Genomic DNA, 24072 nt, shown 5'->3' on the forward strand with positions numbered 1-24072 from the left:
GAACTAACAGCAGATCCGCATTTCCTACCAGCTCGTGAGCCATTCACTTGCATCGGCTTTTATGAAATCCTGCATTTTGGGCAGAAACTGGGCCTCGCTTCACACTGCCCGTGCCTGGTGCTGCCCCGCCGAGATGGCGGCACACGGGAGAGAGCAGATGCTGGGTCAGGGCAGCGGCGCGGGACGCTGTCTGGGAGTTCATTTTCTCAGTGGCTGGACCTCACTGCTACAAGTGCTTATGTCATGACAGTTTCCGTTGCCCAATCAACCCTGCAACTCGGGGATTTGGATAATAAGTACTCAGGTAACGGAGACCCTCTATGTGACTCACACTATAAAGAAGCCCAAACCAAGAACACAGGTGCTCCAGGTGACCAGCAGAAGTGAGAGCATACCTTGTGGTGATGGTGGTGGAGGTCACCCCACTACTCGTCTCTGCTGTGCTTGGGGGGGGCGGTGGCGTGGTCCCTGGAGGGGGCGGGGCCGTGGCTGTCACTCCAGCGGAGCCGGACACGGCCACCCCGGCAGGCAGGGTGCTGTAGTAAGTGGCTACGTCAACCCCTGGAGGGGGAGGTGCCAGGCAGTAGGTGCCGTCGGGCAGCATGTAGTAGCTGTAGTACATGGCTGCCACTGTCGCTGTGAAAAGACACATTTTGGGGGCGTGAGAGTGGCAAAAGACAGGCTAGTTGGTGAGTATCCACAATGCAGGAAAAAGGGACACTTTTCCAAATGCAATATCACTTCTGTCCAATGTCAACCACATCGTTTTGTTTTTCGGATATAAGAAAGGCTGCCCAGGTGACACAGAGTTTGGAAGAATCAGGCAATGCCCAGACACACACCCAGGGACGATGGAAAGTGAACATGCACGGGGACATTCAAGGCAGCCCAACGTGGACCTTCCTACTACACAATTGATGTCCTCCCTAACTGCAGAGCGGGCAGATTAGGACAAAGTCCACTGTCCAGCAGCACTAGCTCCCTTCCTGTGTGGCCTGTGAGGTGATCCGTCTGAGGACTAAACACCCTTCCCTGGCTTCCCCGTTTGACACCAGCTCTCCACTCTCTCCTCTCCTTACTTTTCTCATTTAAACATTTGTCTGGGCATAAATCACAGCCATGTATTCTTAGGTCAGTCTCCCAAGGCACGACACAGAAGCAAAAATAAACAAATGGGACCTAATCAAACTTAATAAGCTTTTACACAACAAAGGAAACCACAAACAAAATGAAAAGGCAACCCACAGGATGGGAGAGAACATCTGCAAATGATGTGAACGACAAGGGCTTAATTTCAGAAATATACAAACAGCTCATGTAGCTCAGTAACAAAAAAAACAAACAACCCAATCAAAAAACGGGCAGAAGACTCAAATAGACATTTCTCCAAAAAAGACATACAGATGGCCAATAAGCACATGAAAAGATGCTGGACATGGCTAATTATTAGGGAAATGCAAATCAAAACTACAAGGTACCACCTCACACCAGTCAGAATGGCCACCATTAAAAAGTCTACAAATAACAAATGCTGGAGAGAGTGTGGAGAAAAGGGAACCCACCAACAGTGTAGGAGGGGATGTAAATTGGTACAGCCACTATGGAAAAGAGTATGGAGGTTCCTTTAAAAACTAAAAATAGAACTACCGTATGATCCAGCAATCCCACTCCTGGGCATATACCCTGAGAAAACTCTAACCGGTAAAGACACATGCACCCCAGTGTTCATAGCAGCATTATTTACAATAGCCAGGACATGGAAACCACCTAAATGTCCATCAACAGAGGAATGGATAAAGAAAATGTGGTACATATGGAATATTACTCAGCAATAAAAAAGAATGAAATAATGCCACTTGCAGCAACATGGATGGAACTTGAGACTATCATACTAAGTGAACTAAGACAAAAAGAAAGACAAATATCATATGATATCACTAATATGTGAAATCTAAAATACGAGACAAACGAACTTATTTACAAAATAGAAACAGACTCACAGTCATAGAGAACAATACCAAAGGGGGAAGAGGGAGGGAAGGGATGAATTAGCAGTTTGGGGTTAGCAGATACAAACTACTATATACAAAACAGATAAACAACAAGGTCCTACTGTATAGCCCAGGGAACTATATTCAATATTTTGTAACAAACTATAATGGAAAAGAATCTGAAAAAGAATGTATATTATGTACAACATTCATATAAATGAATCTGGTATTTCTTATATACATGTAACTGAATCACTTTGCTGTATACCAGAAACTATCACAACACTGTAAATGAACTGTACTTCAATAATAAGCAAACAAACACTTGTCTTGGAAGTCATCTTGTCTACAAAGCTGTGCTGCTCTGAACCCCTGCATGCCTTCACCCCAGCACAGAGACGTACTGCAGTTGATTTAAGAAGTCCTGACGGCACTGAGATCGTTTGGGGCTCTATTATTATAAACAGTGAAGTACAATCACTTCCTATATATTTTGCCCACCCATGCAAGTATCTGTAAGATAGAGCCCATTTTTTAAAACAATCAAAATTCCTGTAAATTTATTCATTTTTTATTTGGGGGGAAAATATTCAAAACCAGTGAAATCACAGAAGATCCAATGAACTAATTAAGAATTTAAATTTCTAATCCTGCTGTAGATAAGCAACTGGTTCTGACTACACAGAGATTTAATTTCCTCTGCATTAGAGCATGGTGAGAGATTTTTCTCATTAAGGAATTTTATTTTGATCTTCAGTTAATCTACTTTAAAACAAAAACATTTGCCAATAGTGAGAGCCTTTACACTGACCACAGTTTCCCGCACTGGAAGCTCCGTGGGGAAGGTGTCAGTGGTGCAGCAGCTCACAACCCGTCCTTGACAGCTATACCCCAGCCTTTCCGCCTCGGCTGGGACAACTGCATCACTCACACGTGCTGCAGGCATATCCGCGGCTGGTAGCGACTTACTTTCTATGAATTATACATGTCTGAACTCCCAAGTTGTGAATCGCTGGCTCGATGCCGTGCACCAACCACTGTTCACGTTCACCACAATATTCCACATTTTCAAAAAAAGATGTGTGGCCTCAATATCCTCTCTGTGTGATCTTTAGCACAGAGACATTCAAAGCATATCTCTGAAGGAAGGCGGGGGCAGAGGGCAGGAAAGACACGTTTGTTCTGTAACCCCAGCGCTCAGCACACAGAATCTGTTGGGTGGACAGATGGATTCGGTGCTTCAGATATAAGCTTTTCCTAACCCAATCAGGTATTCAAATATGAACAGAGGCTTCTGGGAGCTGTATCATCCTCCTTGAGACGATGGAACGACTTCCCCACACACCCTGCACTCGGTCGAGTGACGCGGGCCCTTCTTCTCACCCCTGGGCACAGACACCGCCACGGAGGAGGGGTGAGGAAGCAACGGCAAGACCAGGGCGTAGCCCCGCCCACAGAGCACCCCCTGTCTTGGGAGGGGCAGCAAGAGCTGCTACTGCCCAAAGTGCCACATCTCAAGGACAGGACAGACACTCCATGTCCCTCCTATGCCAGGTGGCCAGCCTCTGGCCTGAAAACAGGCCAAAATACATCTCAAAGTCGTAGCTACAACCAATGAGGCGTATGGATTAGAACAGTTTACAGTTAAGTGTCAACTATATATTATGCAATTGCAATTTAATGCATTCTTTATGTAACAGAAGTGAATAAATTATTTTCAAAACTAAGGATCATTCCTTTGAAAGAATGAATGCAGATTAACCATCAGTCTGTACCTGAGTCACCCATCAAATTAAACTAAAACAAAGTCTAAAAATAACCCTGCCAGAAAGACGGCAGATTAACTCAGGAACTCACCCATTACAAATACCTAAAAATGCTTGTAAAATATAAGGGAAAAATTTAAATGCATAGCTGAGCTCACAAAGAGAAGAGGCTCCATTTCCATGTGTGAAAATCAAACAAAGCCTCCAAGCCTGAAGGCAGCTCCTAAGCCTTGAGCCAAGTCTTACTCCGGAGGCAGGGATCCCACACTGGAAGGCCAGCCCAGGGCACGCCCCTGGGGATCTTGCAGAGGAGGACAGACTGGAAGCAGAAACCTAAAGACAAGGCACGCAGGATGCCCTCTCACTTCTCACCCACGCGCTCTGTGAGTCCTTTCCAACGAATTCTAATTACACCTTGCAAAGGTGAACAGGAATTTGAAAATCCCTCTGTATCCAAAACTAACCCTGATGCCAATGGAACACCTGAGGCCTGGCGAGCTGAGAACGCAGACTTTGCTGCTGCGGGGTGCCTGCTGGGGCAACGCCACAGCTGAGGGCCCAACAGTGCAGCCAACTGTGCACTGTTTCCCTCAGATTCCCATTTCATGTGCAGGATGTCACAGATGAAAAGATTTTAGGGAGAAGGTTGTTTCTGTCCTTTTCCCCACAGACACTGAGGCCCGGGGCGGATGTGACAGTGATAGGCCAACCTCAGCCCGGAGCCACGCCTGGCCTGGCCTGCCCCCCAATCTATGGTGAACAGTATCATGCCCCTCATTTCATTTGCAGGTGCCAGGGGCAGCTCCAAACAGTGTCTTCTGCCTGCTGTGAAGCCCCTCCTAAGTTTTACCTCCAACAAATAACAAAGGTTGGCGAGGATGTGGAGAAAAGGGACCCCTCATATGCTGCTGGTGGGAATGTAAATTGATCCAGTCACTGTGGAAAACAGTACAGAGGTTTCTCAAAAAACTAAAAACCAGGGACTTCCCTGGTGGCGCAGCGGTTAAGATTCCGCGCTCCCAATGCAGGGGGCCTGGGGTCCAATCCCTGATCAGGGAACTAGATCCCACATGCACGCCACAATTAAGAGTTCGCATGCCACAACTAAGGCCACATGCCTCAACTATGGAGCCAGTGACCCACAACTAAGGAACCCGCCTGCCGCAACTAAGACCTGGCACAACCAAGTAAATAAATATTAAAAACAAACAAAAAACCCCCTTGAAATCAAATAAATATATATATAAAAAAAATGAAAACACTAATTTGAAAAGATACATGCACCCTAACTTTCAAAGCAGCATTATTTACAATATCCAAGATATGGAAGCAACCTAAGTGTCCATCAGCACATGAGCTGATAAAGAAGATGTGGTGTGTACACACACACACACACACACACACACACACACACACACACAGTGGAATATTGCTGAGCCATAGAAAAGAATGAAATAATGCCATTTGCAACAACATGGATGGACCTGGAGGGTATTACACTTAGTGAATTAAGTCAGACAGAAAAAGACAAATACTGTATGACATGACATATGTGGAATCTAAAAACTAAAATGAGTAAACATAACAAAAAAGCAGATACAGAGAACAAACTGGTGGTTACCAGTGGGGAAAGGGAAATGGGGAGGGGCAAGACAAGGGTAGGAGATTAAGAGGCATAAACTATTACATATAAAATAAATAAGCTACAAGGACATACTGTACAGCACAGGGAATATAGCCAATTATTTTACAATAACTATAAATGGACTATAACCTTTAAAGGTTGTGATTCACTATGTTGCGTCCCCGTAACTTACATAATATTGCACATCAACTGTACCTCAATTAAACCAAAGTTTTTACCTCCAGAACCATCTCCCACCCCAGGAGGCCCCTGCTCTGCCCTCCTGCACACACATCCCTGGGGCAGTTCTCTGCGATCAGGGCTATGGTCCCAGAAGGCAAAGCATCTTAAAAGCAGTGAGAGGGAGGCTGCACAGCTCCCAGGTTAGAGCAGGCACTAGAGAAGCGTGTGACAAGCAAAGCCCGCTGACAGCAAGGTGCGTGCTGAGGTATTCCGCAAGAGCAGGAGCCAGCCGCCGGCACCACCCCGTGGCAGACACTGCAGATGTGCGCTCGTCGCTGCAGTGGGGCCTCACAGCTCTTGAAATCCTTGAATTGGAAATCCTTTAAAATGACTACCAACTAGAGAACATGTGTTTTTGTGTACAGCTCCCAACTCAGAAATTCTCACGAATGCTAAGTTTTGAGAATCGCTGGACCAGACAGAGCAAAGAACAGACAGAGGTCTGGCTCCCTGGAGCTCACCGTCCCATCCTAGACACGGGATGGTGTGGTGTGCAGGGTTCCAAAGGGTGCCCGCAGTCCCACTTCTCACCGGGCTTCCAAGGCATAACACTCCTTACTAGGGCTCTTGCTGTTCTCAGGGCTGTCTGTTGAATTTTTAAAGAGGGAATTGGGTTTTACACAAAGTTAAATGCCGATGTGATTTTAATAAACATCATGACAATGTTTACTTAAACATGCCTACTCCAAATAAATCCAAGACAGAGATGCCAACGGGTGCCTCCACTTCCCAAGGGCAGGCATAGCTGTGTGGAAAGATCAAGCCGCTTAAAACCACCGGCACATTCTTAAGCACTTCCTCCCTGACACTCTGTGCGCTCAGAAACGTACAGAGCTGCGGAACCCAGGGTCAGACAGACCTGCCTAATTACCTTCCAAAGCCCTTCTATTCAACGGGCTTCTTGCAAAAATCAGAGCCAATTTACTGATTCTTGTATGTGATCTTAATCTCGTACAAATCTAACTCTCAGAAGAGAATGTAAGCCTTGGAAGGGTTCTTGGAGATCAGCGGGCTGGTCAGCAATCCCTGCTGTCAGTTCAGAAATACAAACGTGTGTCTGTATTAAGAATGAAAGAAAATAGCTTTCCTGAGCTCCGTGGAGAAAAATAAGTATACTCTTAAAAGACCGATCTACTTTATCCACACAAGATCGTGAAAAAGAAGCGCTGTGCTACCAGCTGAGCGGGCCTGGGCAGCAGCAGCAGCAAGACTGCCCGCCCGCCCGCAGCGGCCCTGCCCACCCCCGGCAGCGCCTGGCCCCTTGGCCTCCGTCACTGGATGGCCAACCAGTCTCCATCCACCTGCATCCTTGGGACTTCCCTAATAACTTCAACAGCTTTAAATCCTACGTACACTTGCTGATTCCAGAACTGCTGTCTCTAGCTCTGAGCTGAACTGGTATGTTAAGTGCCTGCTCAACACGCGCACTGGGACATCTCATAAACCTCTCAAAGGGACGCGTCCAGAACACAGCCGTCCCCACACACTGCCGCTCCTGCTTCCTGCGGCCGCGCCTCCTCCCGCTGAGTCAGCCCGGGCTCCGTGGTTTCTCTCGGACCCATACTCGCCTCCTGGGAACCAGAGCCCTTCCGGCCGCTGCCCTAGAGGCTCCAGGGACCCCTTCCTAGACCAGCCAGAGCCCCCATACTGCCCACCCAGCCGCGTCACTCCCCATCAAGGCCCCAGCCACGTTCCCTTTCTGTGAGGCACCTGCCTCGGGTCCCATGCCCCCTCCCCACCACTACCCAAATCGGGCCTCACCCGGGCTTCCTCAGGCCCCTGGGCCCCGGAAGCCTTGGCTCGAGGGCCTCCCTGGTTCCGTCCGCCAGCACTGCGGACTCCCCCAGGGGTGTCGCTGATTCTGCTCCACGATGGTGGGAACGCCATGCACTGCTCTTCCCAGCATGGCTTGCCCGCGATGCCAGTTTGTTCAAGGAATGTACAAGTCACGTGTGGAAGAACAGGAACTGGAATGGCACAGGGCAAAGGCTTCTAGGAGATGGTGGCCTAGAACCTTCCAAACTCTGAAGGGCGATATTCAAACCACAATTCTGGGCCCATCCAAATGACCTACCATGAGTGAGAGCAGAATTAGGGCATTTTCAGACATTCAAGAATCAAAAAAAACGGTCTTCCTGGTACCCTTTCTTCGCAAACTACTGGAGGACATGCTCTAGCAAAATACAGGAGTAAACAAACAAACAAGGAGAGAACAGCACTAACAACACAGGAAAGCAATGAATGGAAGTCAGCGGAACACCCCGGGTTACAGGCTGGGAACACGGCCTGTCCAGATTGGTGCCAGCAGCCAACAGCTCAAGAAACACAGCTGTCGGACTTCCCTGGTGGCGCAGAGGTTAAGAATCCGCCTGCCAATGCGGGACACAGGCCCTGGAAGATCCCATGTGCCGTGGAGCAACTAAGCCCGTGTGCCACAACTACTGAGCCTGTGCTCTAGAGCCCGCGAGCCACAACTACTGAGCCTACATGCCACAACTACTGAAGCCCGTGGGCCTAGAGCCCGTGCTCCGCAACAAGAGAAGCCACAACAATAAGAAGCCCATGCACCACAACGAAGAGTAGCCCCTGCTCACCACAACTAGAGAAAGCCCGTGCACAGCAATGAAAACCCAACACAGCCAAAACTAAAAACAAACAAATAAATAAATAAATATACTAAAAAAAACCCCCAAAACCAGTCTACTTGACTGGAGAATCTTTTTCTGCCTACAGATAAGAGTTAGCTTTCTCACACTGAAAACCTTTACCTGAGGAGAGGTTAAACTATAGGAGTTTAAATATTAAGCATCAACAACACAATTCAATGGTAAGCAAAATTATCACTGAATTCTGCATTTTCAAGGGGGAGGAAAGTGCCCAATAATCCCAGGGAATGTTAAAAACGTTCAAGGTGCTTCAGAAGTAGAATGAGAGAAATCAAAGCTGAAACCTCCCTCTCTATCCCTTTTCTTAAGACTCTCTTATCCACGCAACTGTCTCTTGATGTCTGTTCTCAAGCCCTCTGGCTTCACCTCATGGACTGGGATAATTTTCAGGACTTCCTTAAAAACCCCTCCTGGCCGCCGTTAGCTCTAGGCAGAGCACTTATCTACTAGCTCTCTATCATATACAATTGATGATACAATTGTGTATCATACACAATTGCAAGGGAAAATTACAGTCAAAACAAAAACTCCCTCAAATTCTACATCCACAGTTTTTAAGTAAAAAAATATGACCCTGGGACTTCCCTGGTGGCACAGTGGTTAAGAATCCGCCTGCCAATGCAGGGGACACAGGTTCGAGCCCTGGTCTGGGAAGATCCCACACGCCGTGGAGCAACTAAGCCCGTGCGCCACAACTACTGAGCCTGCTGCGCTCTAGAGTCCGCGAGCCACAACTACTGAAGCCGAGCGCCTGGAGCCCGTGCTCCACAACAAGAGAAGCCACTGCAATGAGAAGCCCGCGCACCGCAACGAGGAGTAGCCCCTGCTCGCCGCAGCTAGAGAAAGCCTGCGCGCAGCAACGAAGACCCAACGCGGCCAAAAATAAATAAATACGTTTATTTAAAAAATAATATATTATGACCCTCCCCATGCCCCAAACACTTAAAAGCTTTCAGCATCTGGATCAGCACATACCGTGTCTAAAAACCCTGGGGCTCCTCTCACCACAGTGAATGGCGGTGGCCCACGGCTGTTAAGGGCTCAGAAGCCAGATGCTAGAGAAGATGGAAGCTCAACGTGGGCTCACAGCAGCCACCCTGCTTAATTTCCTTCACTGTGACATCCAGACAGCCCTGTGTTTAAGGAGAAAGAATCCCCAAACAAAAGGAGACTGGTTTTGCTGTCACCAAACTGGAAGAGGAAAACCTGAAGACTTCTGCAGTGACACGGAGAATTTCTCACTTGTAAACGCACTGGAAACCACCCAAATGGATCCGTTTTAGACACATGAATGTGTGACTCAGGAACTTTAAGGCCAGTGTTGAAAAGCAATTGCTCTTTTTTTTTGCTTCTCAAGATGCCTTGTCTCCAACTATTACTTAAAGTCTTCATCAGTGACCCTCAAGCAAAATGCCCTGGATTTTTCATACCGTGTGGAGGGTTTGGAGGCAAGCTACCTAAGAACAGGTCCTGGGGAGTCCGGGTGGAACCATCAGGCAGCTCAAGCGCGAGACCAGGAGCTCAGGGTGAGGCAGAGCCTCAGGGGTATGGGAGGTGGGAGCCTGCGGCCCGGGCTCTGTGCTGTCAGAAGTCTCCCCTGGGCCCCCGACTGGGGGAAGGACATCTGCTCCAGGGCATTTTGGGGATCTCGTGAGAGCAGAGAATGGAGTCTCCAGAAGAGCTGCACTTGGGAGGGACGACAAAGCATCTCAGGGCAGGTGAGAACGGTGTCGAGCAGGGGTGGCCAGTGCTGGGATGAAAGGTCTGGATGGAGCTGCCGACCTGAGTGGGGGAAGGTGAGAAGGACAAGGCCCAGCAAAAGGAGCCCAGGGAGGAACATGCCGTGCAAACAGCAAAGAACGGAGTCTGGAAGGAGACAGAACCCAGGCAACCCGAGTTCTCTGGGCCACGGACGAATCTGGAGAGACAGGACTTCAACTGAACACAAAGAAAAGGAAGTAAGACTAGTAATGAGATGGAAGGGATCCTGCTGAGCAGGGCCAGGAACTGGGCCCGTGCGCCTGCTTCAGCCCAGCTCGGGAGAGCTCAGGATGCTTTTACATTTTCAAACAGTTCAAAAACAAACCCAAAACAAACCAACAAAACAACACTTCATGATGTAAACATTCTATGAAATTCAAGGTTCGGTGTCCATAAGTCAAGGTCTATTAAGGCTCGGCCACATGCCCTTGCTCGCGATGGTCAGTGTGGCTTTCATGCTCCACCAGCACCAGCAGCCGCCACAGAGGCTGCTCGGCTGCCACACTGGAAACGCTTACATCCTTTACAGAAAAGGTCTGCAAACCTGCTGGAGAGTTTAGAAAACAAACCGAGGCCCAAAATACCACCATTATCGACTATAAGGAACACAACAGTCACAGCTGAAAAAAACCAAGTCACCAACCAAGGAGAAGATGGATGGAAGTGGATGTAATCATGCTGAATGCCAAAGAGAAACATTAAAAAAAAAAACAAAAGAAAATGACAGATATGGAAGAAAAAGGTGATCCAAAATAAGGAAGCTGGTGTCTTTTAAAAGAAGTTCAGAGGTATAACAGAAAATAATTTCCCTGAAATGAGAACTGCATCTTTGACTGAAAGGGTATACAATGAATTCCAGGAAAACGGGGGGCTTTATGCTGATTAAGTTATTAAAATGTAAGGGCAAAGAGAATTCTTCACGTATCCAGTCAGAAAAAGCAAGCTCTTAAGGGGTGAGGGAGGGGAAGATGGAGCTGGCCTCACCCCTTCCACAGCAACATGCAGCAACGCTCCCAAATTCCAGGCAAGTGTGACGAAGCGTACTATTCTCTGCCTAGTTGCTATTTATGTCAAAGGGCAGCAGACATTTTCAAACATAAGATCTCAGAGAACAGCACCCAGGAGCAACTAATGAAAACCAACCAACTAACTCACTCAACTAGTCGGTGGCAAAAGTCAGCCAACCCAGGTTTCTCTGATAGGAAGGACCATGTGAGATTCTAGTTTACAAGATCTCAGAGAAAGAAAATACAACCCAAATATTTTATACCCAGGCAAGTTTTCCTTCCTACACCAGGGTCAATGGCAGGCACTTTTCAAGAATGCATGAAATGGAACCCTTGTAAAACTGACTTGTTTATGAAATTCAAACAACCAAGAAACGAATCAGATAAAGAACTCAAAGACAGATGCTCTGACAAAAAAACTAATCCGCAGAACTCAGACTAACCAACCAGGGAAAAGAACAGAATGTAAATACTACTTTAAACTCTCACAATCTAAACACGGTATTTCTTAAAAAAAAACCTCGCAGTTAGGGGAGGGGTGAAGGGAAGGCATTTTAATAGTGCTGAATTTTCTCTACTTTCTTAGTTGATTAATAACTCTAAGATAAAAAACATAGCTTGAAAAAACCCCTACAATTCCAACCTCTCTGATGTTCTCCTTTTAGAACTGAATTCTTGAGGTATGGAAGAAACTTTTAACTGAAGTTCAGGAATTACTTCATTTTCATTTTGATTACAGTTCTTCAGCTAAATTCAAGTAAAATTATAAAGCTTATTTCTACTTTAACACAAATATTTCTATCTATACATTAACTTTTTAATCTATCTTTGCATAAAAATTATCTTTGTATTCTAAAGATATGAGCTTTCTTTTTTTCCCCTTTTTCCCACAATAGCTCAGTCTTCTTCACTGTGTCAATGATGCTAACTTAATGTTAAAAATGGCTATTTCTGGATGGTGGCATCTTGGGTAATATTTTTACTTTTTCCCTTTTACTTCTCTTGAATTATAGTACAGCTACTTCTAAAAAAGAGCTTGCAAGGTAAGTAAAGCATTTCAAGGTCACGACTTTGCAGAAAAAATGCTAAAAACAATAGCAAAACCACATTTTAAAAACTGGGAAGAAGCATGAAAATATCTACTGCAGCCATGTGACGTGGTTTAATTTCACTTAAGCTATTTATAGACCGAAACATCAAAAAACCCAAGCTGGCATTTTATTTAAAAAAACTGCACGCTGTAATAGTGGGTGGTATTTCAGCATTACTGCTTCCGGCATAATTTATTTTTATTATGCTTTTTTGCAAGGATTTATAGATAAATAGCAGAAGTCAACTAAATAATAACAGAAAACAGCATGAAAGACAGTTCACTGTCAGGCTAATAAATGAAAGAGATTGTTTAAGTTTCGCATATCTATATTTAAGGAGCTTCTAGAAAAAAATTCTTTTAAAATAAAAATAGGGGCTTCCCTGGTGGTGCAGTGGTTGGGAGTCCGCCTACCGATGCAGGGGACACGGGTTCATGCCCCGGTCTGGGAAGATCCCACATGCTGCGGAGCGGCTGGGCCCGTGAGCCATGGCCGCTGAGCCTGCGCGTCCGGAGCCTGTGCTCCGCAATGGAAGAGGCCACAGCGGTGAGAGGCCCGCGTATCGCCAAAAAAAAAAAAAAAAAAAGATGCTTTTCTTCCTAGACTGCCAAATCTAGGAAAACCTCTGATCAGCAGAAAGTAAATAACAAGGGACGACTGAGTCCATTCTAAGGTGATTATTAAACACCAAGTAATGTAAAAAGACGGAAAAGCTCAGTGACTTCAGCTGCCTGGACGGGCCCCAGCCGGTGGGCTCCCTCGCCTCTGTTCGGGACACAAGCTGTCACAAGGACTGCTTCAGCCTCAACAGGATACAGGGAGAGCTGACAAAACAGTCTTGCCATTAAAATCTCAAAACTGCAAAGAATTAACTCAGGATACGAGTGTTTCAAATGAGCATCACACACACCTGCAATTTTTCTGAGAAGGTTCAAAGTGGTACAAATGGCCAGGGAAGGAGTCACCCCCTCACCCTGAACCCTCTTCTAAGCGCACCGCTGGTACCAGTCTCTTACCTGCCCCTCTAGTCTCACACCAAACGCCCCCTTCGGCCCCACCCTCGCCCACCAGGAGCCCCAGGCAGAGCCTCCAGCTGCCGCTGTGCCCTAACCCTACTCCATTCGTCCTCCCTGAGGGACACACAGGGCATCTCAGTCTTTTGCTGCTAATAAAAATCGTTCTTACAGTGAGCATTCTTGTAAGCTCGGTCTTTACACACGTAAGCTCAGTTCTGGGTCAAAGGCGTGCATTTTAGGTTCTGGTCTACACGGCCAGCTTGCCCTCCACAAGTCTAACACTCCCACCAGCAACATGATGTCGACCTTTTTTCCTTCTTTGCTTACGTGACAGTTGAAAAATGGCGTGTCTCTCTTTTATTTAATCTCTATGATTACTAAGAAATTCAAATAGGTATACATGAAACAACATTTCCCACAGCCCAGAAACCTCGATTTTATCTGAAGACTTATAATTTCAAAGTGTTCTTGTGTGCCTGCGAATGGGTATTTTTCCACCATAACAGAAAGTCTCGGATTCTTCATATATTTGCTGTAGCCTGATTTAAATGAAATGTTGGATTTTATTTTCCACGGAGGTTAGGTTCTAAAGTCAGCAGATACAATGCCATCTGAGTGAGCAGCAAGGGTGAACCTTTAAAAAAATTTTTATGGTCATTTTTACCTTTGTGAATTATTCATACTGCAGTTCACTTTTCTACTGGGCTATAAGTTGTTTTCCTATTTGACTGTAAAAGCTGTTTCTGTTAGTTTTTTTCTGCTTTCTCAACGGTTTTGTTTTTTCCATTAGTTGAATATAATGTCTGTTGGCTTAAAATAGATGATTCTTGTTCTGTTATTTTCGGGCTTCCCTGGTGGCGCACTGGTTAAGAATCCACCTGCCAATGCAGGGGACACGGGTTCGAGCCCTGGTCCGGGAAGATCCCACATGCCACGGAGCAACTAAGCCCGTGCGCCACAACTACTGAGCCTGTGCTCTAGAGCCTGCGAGCCACAACTACTGAAGCCCGCGAGCCTAGAGCCCGTGCTCCGCAACAGGAGAAGCCACCGCAAGGAGAAGCCTGCTCGCCATAACTAGAGAAAGCCCACTCGCAGCATCAAAGACCCAACACAGTCAAAAATAGAATAAATAAACAAATCTATTAAAAAAAAACAATTAGGGGGCTCCCCTGGTGGTGCAGTGGTTGAGAGACTGCCTGCCGATGCAGGGGACACGGGTTCGAGCCCTGGTCCGGGAAGATCCCACATGCCACGGAGCAACGAAGCCCGTGCGCCACAACTACTGAAGCCCGCGAACCTAGAGCCCGTGCTCCGCAACGGGAGAAGCCACCGCAATGAGAAGCCTGCGCACCGCAGCAAAGAGTAGTCCCCGCTCGCTGCAACTACAGAAAGCCCGCGTGCAGCAATGAAGACCCAACGCGGCCAAGACTAAGTAAATAAAATAAATTAAAAAAAAAAAAGTCGTTACTTTCCTGAGAACTCTCACATCTGGCACGTACACCTGGAAGTAGTTTTGCTGTTGGATAAAAGGTGAGGCTCTAATGGGATCTGTTTTCCGAACAGTTTTTCATAAGCCAGTCCTTCCTCGTTTGAACCTGTCTCGGGGGGCGCACTCACCCCTCCCCGCTGCAGGGCCTCCTGGGTCTCGGGCCGGGGAGGCCCCGGAGGCACTAACACACCAGGCCAGGGCACTCCTCTTTAGAACGCTGAACTTTCTGCTTTTTACCAGCAGAGTTTTTCACTTAAACTTTTTCTGGTTAAACGTACTGTAATTACGTATTTAATTAAAATTTATGCAAACAGATGAAATCTGAGTGAGAAAAAAGAATTACTGATTCTGTGAAAATGAAACTGAATCCTTTGAAAAGATCAGAAAAAAACACCAATTGCTTAAAAAACAAAAAACTGTTGTGGAACCCAAGGAGGGAGAAAGAACTGTGAAAGCCCTGAAGTAAGGCACTGCAAGCTTGCGGTTCTGCTCTTGGGCGCCTGGCGTGCACCTCACCTCACAGAACTCAGGCTGGCTGTGCTGAGGACGCCCGTCAGAGGCAAGGCCGTGGCCCACGTCACAAGTGGGTCAACAGCAGCACGTGTCAGGCACGCACGTATGTAGCATTTTCAGACCTGTTTGAATCACACATTTTGTGTAAACCACCAATTACTTAGGCCTCCCAAGGACTTCTACTGTAACATCTCATTTTATTATCTGATGAGCCATGTTGCCTTTATTTGCCTCTTTTTCAAATTTTTCATATTCTTTCTTGCTACTTTTTAAGATAACCATAGACTCTAATTACAAATAAAAACATCTTTGAGAGCCCAAGTACAGGTGTCTGTGTTCATTTCTTCTAGGCATTTTTCTGATCTAGATCCAAATTCTAAGGCCGCCTCTCCCATCCTATGACTCCCGGATGCTAGACGGGCTGTTGTCATGGCAACCCAAGGGGCGATCCTGGAGGCAGGGCTCTCAGGGAACATTTTCTCCACTAGGCACTGCCCCTCCCCTCTTCACAAAGTGGCCCGTGCTCAGGTCTCCCCTTCTACACCACCCATTCACTTCCCACCCGGGTGGAGTCTAGCTCTTGTCCTCTCCATTTTAGCGAAACTGCTCTCGCTTCCCAGCACGACGCGTCTAAATCTGTGTGAAATCTGAAGGCCACCTGACAGCCCCTCCGCAGCTTCTGGGCAGAGCCGACTACTGCTGAGCGCGGTCTCCACAGAAGCTCCGCGACCTCCCTCTGTCCCGCTGCCCAGGTACCCTCCTGCACCCACAGCAGAGGCTGGACACGGGCACCCATGAGTAGCATCTGGCTTGCCTTATGTTTTGTATTTTTACAAAATACGAATTCACTGCTGACATTTGTAAGTTGAGATGTTTCACCTAAACACGCTAGGTTCCTTGCTTCTCTGGAAAACCCAGAACCTGGTCCCAGCCCTCCGGCATGGCTGAAACCCACGTCTCAGCAGAACACACTCTGTCAGCACCGACTCCCTCCTTCCCCTCCACTGGCCTGGGCACACGTGAGGCTGGCCCCCAACGCAGCGTGTGTGTCCATCACCAGGCATAACCTCCATACCGCCTCTCCTACTCGTGTCTGTCACTCTTGCATGTGTGAAGAAGATGACTGTCAAAACAATTATTTCACTGAGGGGAAGAGGTGGTCACTAACTGGTGCCCCACTGCTGGAGCACCTCCGGCTGGGGTCAGGGGTCAGGGAGGGGACCAGGACACCCCGCCCATGGACTGGCCTGCAGGGTTTGCCTAGAGCAAGGGTGGGATTTCCCCCGGGCGAGAGGCTGTCAAGGGTCACCCTGGCCTCTGGGGCCCCTGATGAGTGGCAGGAGGGACTGAAGTCATGGGGCTCCAGGCTCCCTGGGTCCTGCCCACCCCTCTCATCCTCCAGCTAGCCGTGACTCGGCCCAGGCCGTGGTCAACAATCAGAGCGTGGGACCTCGCAGTAAAACCCCGAGTCACGGAGTGGCCTCCCTCGGCTCCCCTGCCCAGTCCTACAGGCTATGTAGAAACACAGAGCCATTACCGACCTCGTAGTTAACTGCACGCACACTAGTGATTAGCAGCGCGAATAACCGGATAACGGCCACTCAACCCTGAATTTTTATTCCTTTCCGATGCAAGAAGTTTAATAGCTCTAGAAATCTAGAGGAGGCAAAGGGACACTGCATTCAACTTGTGCAAATTCAAACACAGGTGTGAAAAGAGAAAGCAAGGAAAAAGGAAGCCAGAGACGTACCACTCAGTGAGCTTATAACCTGGACTGAGGTAAAGATGGGGGCAGAAGCTCCCGGTCACGCCCAACTCCTGATTCACGGGCTTCCCCCGGGTGGGCTGGCTGTCAGTACTGAGAGCCCCGTCGGGAGGCATGAGGAGTGATTTACAAAGTGCTTCCCTGGTGGCGCAGTGGTTGAGAGTCCGCCTGCCGATGCAGGGGACACGGGTTCGTGCCCCGGTCCGGGAAGATCCCACGTGCCACGGAGCGGCTGGGCCCGTGAGCCATGGCTGCTGAGCCTGTGAGTCCGGAGCCTGTGCTCCGCAACGGGAGAGGCCACAACAGTGAGAGGCCCGCGTACCGCAAAAAAACAAAAGAAACAAAGAAAAACAAAGCGCTGCAGGGATTACCGCCCACTCTGACGCCCACTGCACCCCCAGCCCAGAACCAACAGGCAGGTAAGATGAGACCGCACCAGATCCGCTCTTTGATTTGAACATTTAAAGAAACTGTATTTAACTTGATTTATGCATTAAAGAAATTATCTGAGTTCTCTAAGACATTTTTTTAAAGACACATACATTAAGTTCACTCAAGTAATTGATTTTTGAAGTCTAAAAATGTTAATTTAGCACATCAAAATTACACATTGCATGCCAGTGCCAGACGGGAATGGCAAAAGGACACAGTTATCATTTTTAACAAAAGCTTCTTCCTAAAGTGACAAGCAGCTTACGTTTTAAAAGGGAATTAACCTCAGGCTGACCCTCCAATCTCTAGCTGAGAGTGACAGGCTTTATAAATTCATTGTATCAGGTGTCCCTGTGAAGTAGGCTGAACAGATGAATTCTCGTGGCTTTGCTAAAGGTTCTTCTCATTCAGTATTTAACCTCTGAATAAAATAATTTTAAAAAGACCTGATAACGAGACCAAGGTTAAATACTTTCAAATGATTTCTTGAATAGAACTTCAAGATTCACCTTCTATTAATAATCTTTAAGTAATTAAAAAGAGAAAAGAGTAGCAACCAGCAAGAGCAAGTAGGAACTGTAGCCAATTCCGAGGTGCACATTAGACCCCTGTGTCCTTTAGGAAAGCAACCCCGGCAAACAGCGGCACAACACATGTCCCCCGACGCCCACTTTTCCCGTCCTGCTTAACAGAACTCTGCTTTTGTTTAGGGCAGCGATGTAGCCGACTGAAAGCCCACTTCCCAGCCTGTGCTGCAGGACAGCAGGACCATGAGAAACTGCTTTCTGCTCTTGCTCTTCCTCTTCATCCTTCCTGGAATGCAGGGCTGATGCTGGGGATGGGGCAGCCATCTTGCCAACGTGAAGTGACAGGCAAAAGGATGAGGCCACATGCTAAGGGTGCTTAACATGAACGCTCCTCATGGCACCTCTACCGGACCTGCAAACCTACCCCCGCACCTGACACCCTGCCCGGAGGCGCACAGTGAGGTACTCACAGTCAGTGGTGTACTCCACCTGGGAGGGCTGCACGGCCGTGCCATCTGCCGTGGGTGCAGTGGGGGCAGGACTGTCGGCCTGGGCTTTACGGACCAGGGCCGCAAGGGGGTGATCTGGGTCCACCACCTTCAAAGGCTGCAGAGAGAGAGGGTGCAAGGTCACACCACATCCTGCATTCTGAGTCACGCAGAACCCTTCTGTGGCAAGAAGGCTCTAGGACGGTGTCTACGCTTCAGAAAAACCTCAGCACACGCATGCACGCGGCACACACATGCACACCACACCCACACACGTGGGCAGGCGCACAGAGGGAGGCCCTGACCGTGGCCGACGAGAACTCTAGCTGGTTTTGAGTTCCAGAGGAACTGAATAAACAAATCACCTCAATCTTCCGAATGACATGAAGGAAAAGGAGGGATGACCAAGACTAGATTGCTGCTGAGAAAAGTGTAAGCCTCCAAATTCACTCAAAACCTCAAACTCTGTCCATCCTTAAAGCAATTTCTGATTTTTAATCACCAACAGCTTTTAAAGCCCAATCAATCAGCCACACTGCGTGACTGCTGAAATGACATGCTTAGGTCTGATGGACCCCTGTTTTTTCACATCACAAATGGCACAATGAATGGTGTGGATTAACTCCTTATAATAAGAATGAAAAGAAAATTTTTCTTTAATTTATGTTTCTCACTAATACATTATGCTATCCGTGACAGTAACAGACTATTTCAAGCGGCACATACCCTGGACACCTATGAAATCTAATCCTGTTTTAATAAAACCTGCATGAAAAAGTAATTTTCCAAGTCTTAACCAACATTTTACTTAAACTAAATATCCCAAACAGTAAAACTATAACAAAATGAAAATAAATTGCTTGTGATTTTATAAAATGGGATATATAAGCAATAAAGGGAGCAAATCCTTTGCCACCAAGCCAAACAAAAAGGCGAGATACACGTCAATGCTAGTAAAATTAAAAAAGCTATCATACAAAGAAATGCCTGCCTAACAATTTTCCGAAGTTAAATGAGCAGTTTCGCCATGGCATAAAGCTACAGCTCAGTAACGAGATGAGAACCTTCATGAGCTCCTCCAGGCGGCTGCACTTCTTGGAAGCGAACAGGGACGGGTGCAGGTAACTCCCGCCCTCTTCGTCATCGTCATCTTCGTTGTCAGAGCTGACCCCCGACTCTGAAAGCAAAACACGTGTCAAGACGTCAAGGTACAAATAAATTACGTAAGACCTCAGACGCACACAAAGGCAGAACTGTATGCAGCCATTTCTTGGTTATCTGTCCAAAAACCACCTTCGGAAAATATTCCCTAGCTTGCTGCCACCCAAGTCGTTCAGCAGAATGACATTTGCTTGTGACTTTATCAAGTGGGATCACAAGAAACAAAGGCAGCGAGAAAGGAGCCTGACCTCGGCCCCGCTGGCACCTTCCCTCTGACATTTACTAGTCCGGAGCCACTGAATATTTAAATTTTTTGGAAAAAAGGCAAAAATCGTACTGATTTTGAAGGTAAAATAACAGCAACAGATTTTTTACTGAACTACAGCAAACGAACAACCGTGGAGGAGATGAGGTCTGGGGTAAGATGCATACAACTGATTTTGAAAATCGTGTTTCAGCTGGAAGAAAAATTCAATGTAGACACATGTACTGCTGTCTCAGAATGTTATTCAAAATACTTAATTGGTCTTTGTAGTAAGAATTCCAAATTTAGACACTTATAAAAACAACAGCTTAAGGCAGAGTAAAGAAAAGAGAGTAAGATTAGGCACTTCATTCTGTGGACTTGTGTAATTTAGCCTCAGGCCCTAACATGGGGTGCACGCTAGAACGATGCACGGAGCACGAGGCTCGCTGTTCTGTCTGTGACATGTTCAACAACCAGAATGAGGGGAAACGTTTCCAACCTAGATGGTTATGCTCTGATGGCATCAACATTTAATTCTATGTCACCCATCTTTGAAAACGTTAATTAAGAATCTAGGGCTTCCCTGGTGGCACAGTGCTTGAGAGTCCGCCTGACGATGCAGGGGACATGGGTTCGTGCCCTGGTCCGGGAAGATCCCACACGCCGCGGAGCGGCTGGGCCCGTGAGCTGTGGCCGCTGAGCCTGCGCGTCTGGAGCCTGTGCTCCGCAACAGGAGAGGCCACAACAGTGAGAGGCCCGCGTACTGCAAAAAAAAAAAAAAAAAAAAAAGAATCTAATATATGTTCAGACTTATTGCACAGCAGGTTTAATCCTCGTGCCTTAGTGGCAGGATTTCACAAACGTTCAGGAAGTCCTACAGCGCAGATCTCAACCCCTCCCCCAGCCCAACACAGGACAGAAACAGTTTCACATACTCTTTTTCTCTTCACTTTTGTTTTCTGCCAGTACCGTATACCGTCCTTCTTTCATAGCTTTCTGGATGAATTTGTAGTAGGGATTGAGGTAGTGATCAAAGCGCAGAAAGTCGAATTGAGAGTTTCGGGCCTGTTTGGCCTTCAGCATTATTTCAAACTGTGCACCCTGTTTGCACACGAAGTTGGCCGTGCGCTCAATAATGGCGTGCATTTTGGCTGTTGGTGGCTACAAGAGAACACACGCATTCACGTTATCAGTCTGTCCTCTTTTCCACTGAGCGTGTGGCTTAAAACACAGGAATAACCCTGGTTTTACTACTGACTAGAGACATTTCAATGGGAAGAGTCCAGTTTGAACAGACTGTGGCACTGGCCCCGTTACACGACACTCAGTTTCTGAATTTTGCAGTATTTTGTGGGAAGAAAACTCACCTGCTGAGGCAGGCCATTCTAGCTTTGTACTGAACCCACAGGAGGCAAGCTTTTCCGCACCAATCAATGTGTTTCCTATATTGGGGGCCCTTAACCAGGGTTCCGTGATAGGGTTCAGGGGGTTGTGAATCAATCCTCTGGGGAGTTGTATGCAAATTTTGCATATACACATGCAATTTTCTAGGGAGAGGGGTGCATGTTTCAATAAGTTTCTCAAGGATCTAAGAATCATTTCTCTTCCCTTTTTCTCAGCAGGGACTAATGTTTAGAGCTTTGAAAACACTACTTTTGTACATCCAAGGAAAGCCGCAGGCTCACGCCCAGCCTTTCCTTCTGCACCTGACCTCTCCTCACCCCGTTCCTCCTTCTTACTCCCTGTAAGACTGCCCCGTGGCGCCCGTTCATCAACGCTCCCACTTAAAAGTACAAAGCTCCAGGGACTTCCTTGGTAGCGCAGTGGTTAAGAAACCACCTGCCAGTGCAGGGGACACAGGTTTGATCCCTGGTCCGGGGAAGATCCCACATGCCGCGGAGCAACTGAGCCCGTGCGCCACAACTACTGAGCCTGCGCTCTACAGCCCGCAAGCCACAACTACTGAGCAAGTGTGCCACAACTACTGAAGCCTGCAGGCCTACAGCCCGTGCTCCACAACAAGAGAAGCCACTGCAATGAGAAGCATGCGTATCACAATGAAGAGTAGCCCTGGCTCGCCACAATTAGGGAAAGCCCACATGCAGGAACGAAGACCCAACGCAGCCAAAAAAAAAAAAAAAGTAGAGCTCTAAACTGAGGCCCAGCTACCTGTGGTCTGGCCAGAGCAGAGACGGTTTCACCCACATTTACTGGGCAAGTCATCTGGTTGCCTTGAAGTGCATTCACTACCTGGAACCAGACCCCACCTCTCTCCTGCATGTGCTGCTAAGTTACCTCCGCCACATCATGAGCTGAGCAATTCCTACCCACACAAGGAGCCCCTCGGACCAGAAGCTGGAAGCCACACATCTGAAATACTTTTAATATTAATGAAGAGATTAACACTAGAAAATTACATGCAAATAAAGTGGGAAATTATTCTCATTAATAACGGGCGGTTAAGAACTCAAGATGCTTACTGTAATTTCAGGGCTGAATCCTTCACAAAATACAAACGCCTTAATTCTCAAATGTGATTCCTGAACTAATGATGTCCTTCACACTCACACTGGATAAATGTCTATGACTATTTACTGGTCCCCAAATACACCAGAGTCCATGTCAAAGGCCCCCTGTTGCACCGAGGTGCGGATCCTGATGCACATGTTCAGCGGCTTTGGCTCAACGGGAAGATTCATTTTTGCATTAGTGTATTCCGTATACATGACAATTGTTAAGGATCGCTTCAGAATAATGATCCTTAAAGGAAAATACAACCCCTCCCGCCGCCCAAGTAGAGATGTTCTCCACTGACCAAACCAAAACGCTGGTCTAGAACTTCTTAAAAGCAGGCCCTCTTATGATGTCACCTTATGGTTACAGCAGTCACAGAGAGTGTGTGGGTCATTTTACAAAGCAGCTTACGAGCACCCTTCCAGATGTGCTACTGAAGCAAGTGGATATCAGATAAACATTTGGTTTGGAGAAAGTCATTCTCTGCTCTCCTTATCATGTAGGTTTTAGAAAAATCCTCTTCTATTTAAGAATATGATCATTCCTACCATAAGATGGGATTTTAAGGATGTAGCCAACACATAAATACGTATGTGTTACAAAGACTGACTGGTCCAGGGGAAAATGCTTTTCTAATTTATGGAAGCCTTTCAAGAAAGCAACTGAGCCCAGAAAGGGGGACTAACACCTCCCAGCATCTCCAAAATTAACGTGGCTCTAGAAACTCGAATAGGCATCGGGAAATGGGACAACAGCATGTGAGGTCAGAAAACCTGCATCCATTTTCCAAAGAGCTTTGGAAAATGCTGGAGCTCTGATCCCTGCAGCAGGGTGGGGCTGGGGGCCAGGCTGGGCGGCAGGTGGGGTGAATAAGCGAGTAGCCCCAGGGGCAGCTGGGCTGGCCCTCTCTCCTCCTCTGTGATCAGAGCCCCAAATAATATCAGACTGAGGCACGAACTCAACTGTCAAAACAAAACTATGGAAGTAACAGCAGGAAGTATAGGAAAATATTTAAAAACTGTCAGGGGTGGAAAGGTCTTCTAAGACAAGATTCAAAATCCTGAAGCCAGAAAGGAATACAGTGACATATATGGTGACATAAATGACTTCACAAATACCTTTAAATTCTGCACGGAGAGAGGAACAAACAGGTAAAAGACAAAGCGCCAGGAGAACAGGAGTGCACGACGCTGACCGGACCAGGGCTTAGCACTCATCATACTGAAAAGTCCTCACAAACCCCCAAGGAAAGGCAGGACTCCACAGGAACACGGGGGTAAATCGTGCTTCTTTTGTCTCCCCACCCCCATCCCATGGCAACACAGCACCTGAAGGTACGGTGAGACTGACGCTCTAATCAGAACAACATTCGGTAAAGCGTAACCGCAGTGGCTCTGGGCTGGAAGTGCAGGCCTGACCCTTACAGGATGACCTGGGGCGGCTGCTCTCGACGGCTCTGTCCCGTGTCCCCGTCAGAGGCACTGGTGTCGTGAGGACAGAAGATCCGAGCTAACACAGCGCCTGGCACACAGCACATGCTCCATGAATACTCACTATCTGATGTTGTTATTAACCTACTGGTGCCACCGCGCAGGACCAGGACGGGAATTGTACATTGTATCCTCCCCCCTTTTCCTTCTGTCCATAAAATATGTTAAACAAGCACATTTCGCTCGTAAATACACTCAAACGGGCGTGCCGAACAAGCAGCACTTCCGATCCCCTTGCTGATCCGAGGGGAACGTGAGGTGTCACACAACAGGCGGGGGGC

The 24072-nt window shown here is 47.3% G+C and overlaps 1 protein-coding gene across 2 annotated transcripts in view; it reads right to left on the reverse strand.

Annotated features, from left to right (window-relative positions):
* Positions 1 to 24072, reverse strand: part of SFSWAP (splicing factor SWAP) — an 82505-nt gene that overhangs the window by 47512 nt on the left and 10921 nt on the right. For both annotated transcript variants that reach the window (XM_082668207.1, XM_082668208.1), the window contains 4 exons: positions 20723 to 20948; positions 19444 to 19556; positions 18362 to 18497; positions 396 to 636 (listed from right to left, as the gene is read on the reverse strand). In XM_082668207.1, coding sequence (XP_082524333.1) covers positions 396 to 636; positions 18362 to 18497; positions 19444 to 19556; positions 20723 to 20948 — 716 coding nt within the window. The remainder of the gene's footprint in view (positions 1 to 395; positions 637 to 18361; positions 18498 to 19443; positions 19557 to 20722; positions 20949 to 24072) is intronic.

The sequence above is a fragment of the Grampus griseus genome (assembly GCF_964374135.1).
Source record: "Grampus griseus genome assembly, chromosome: 12".
NCBI lineage: Eukaryota > Metazoa > Chordata > Mammalia > Artiodactyla > Delphinidae > Grampus > Grampus griseus.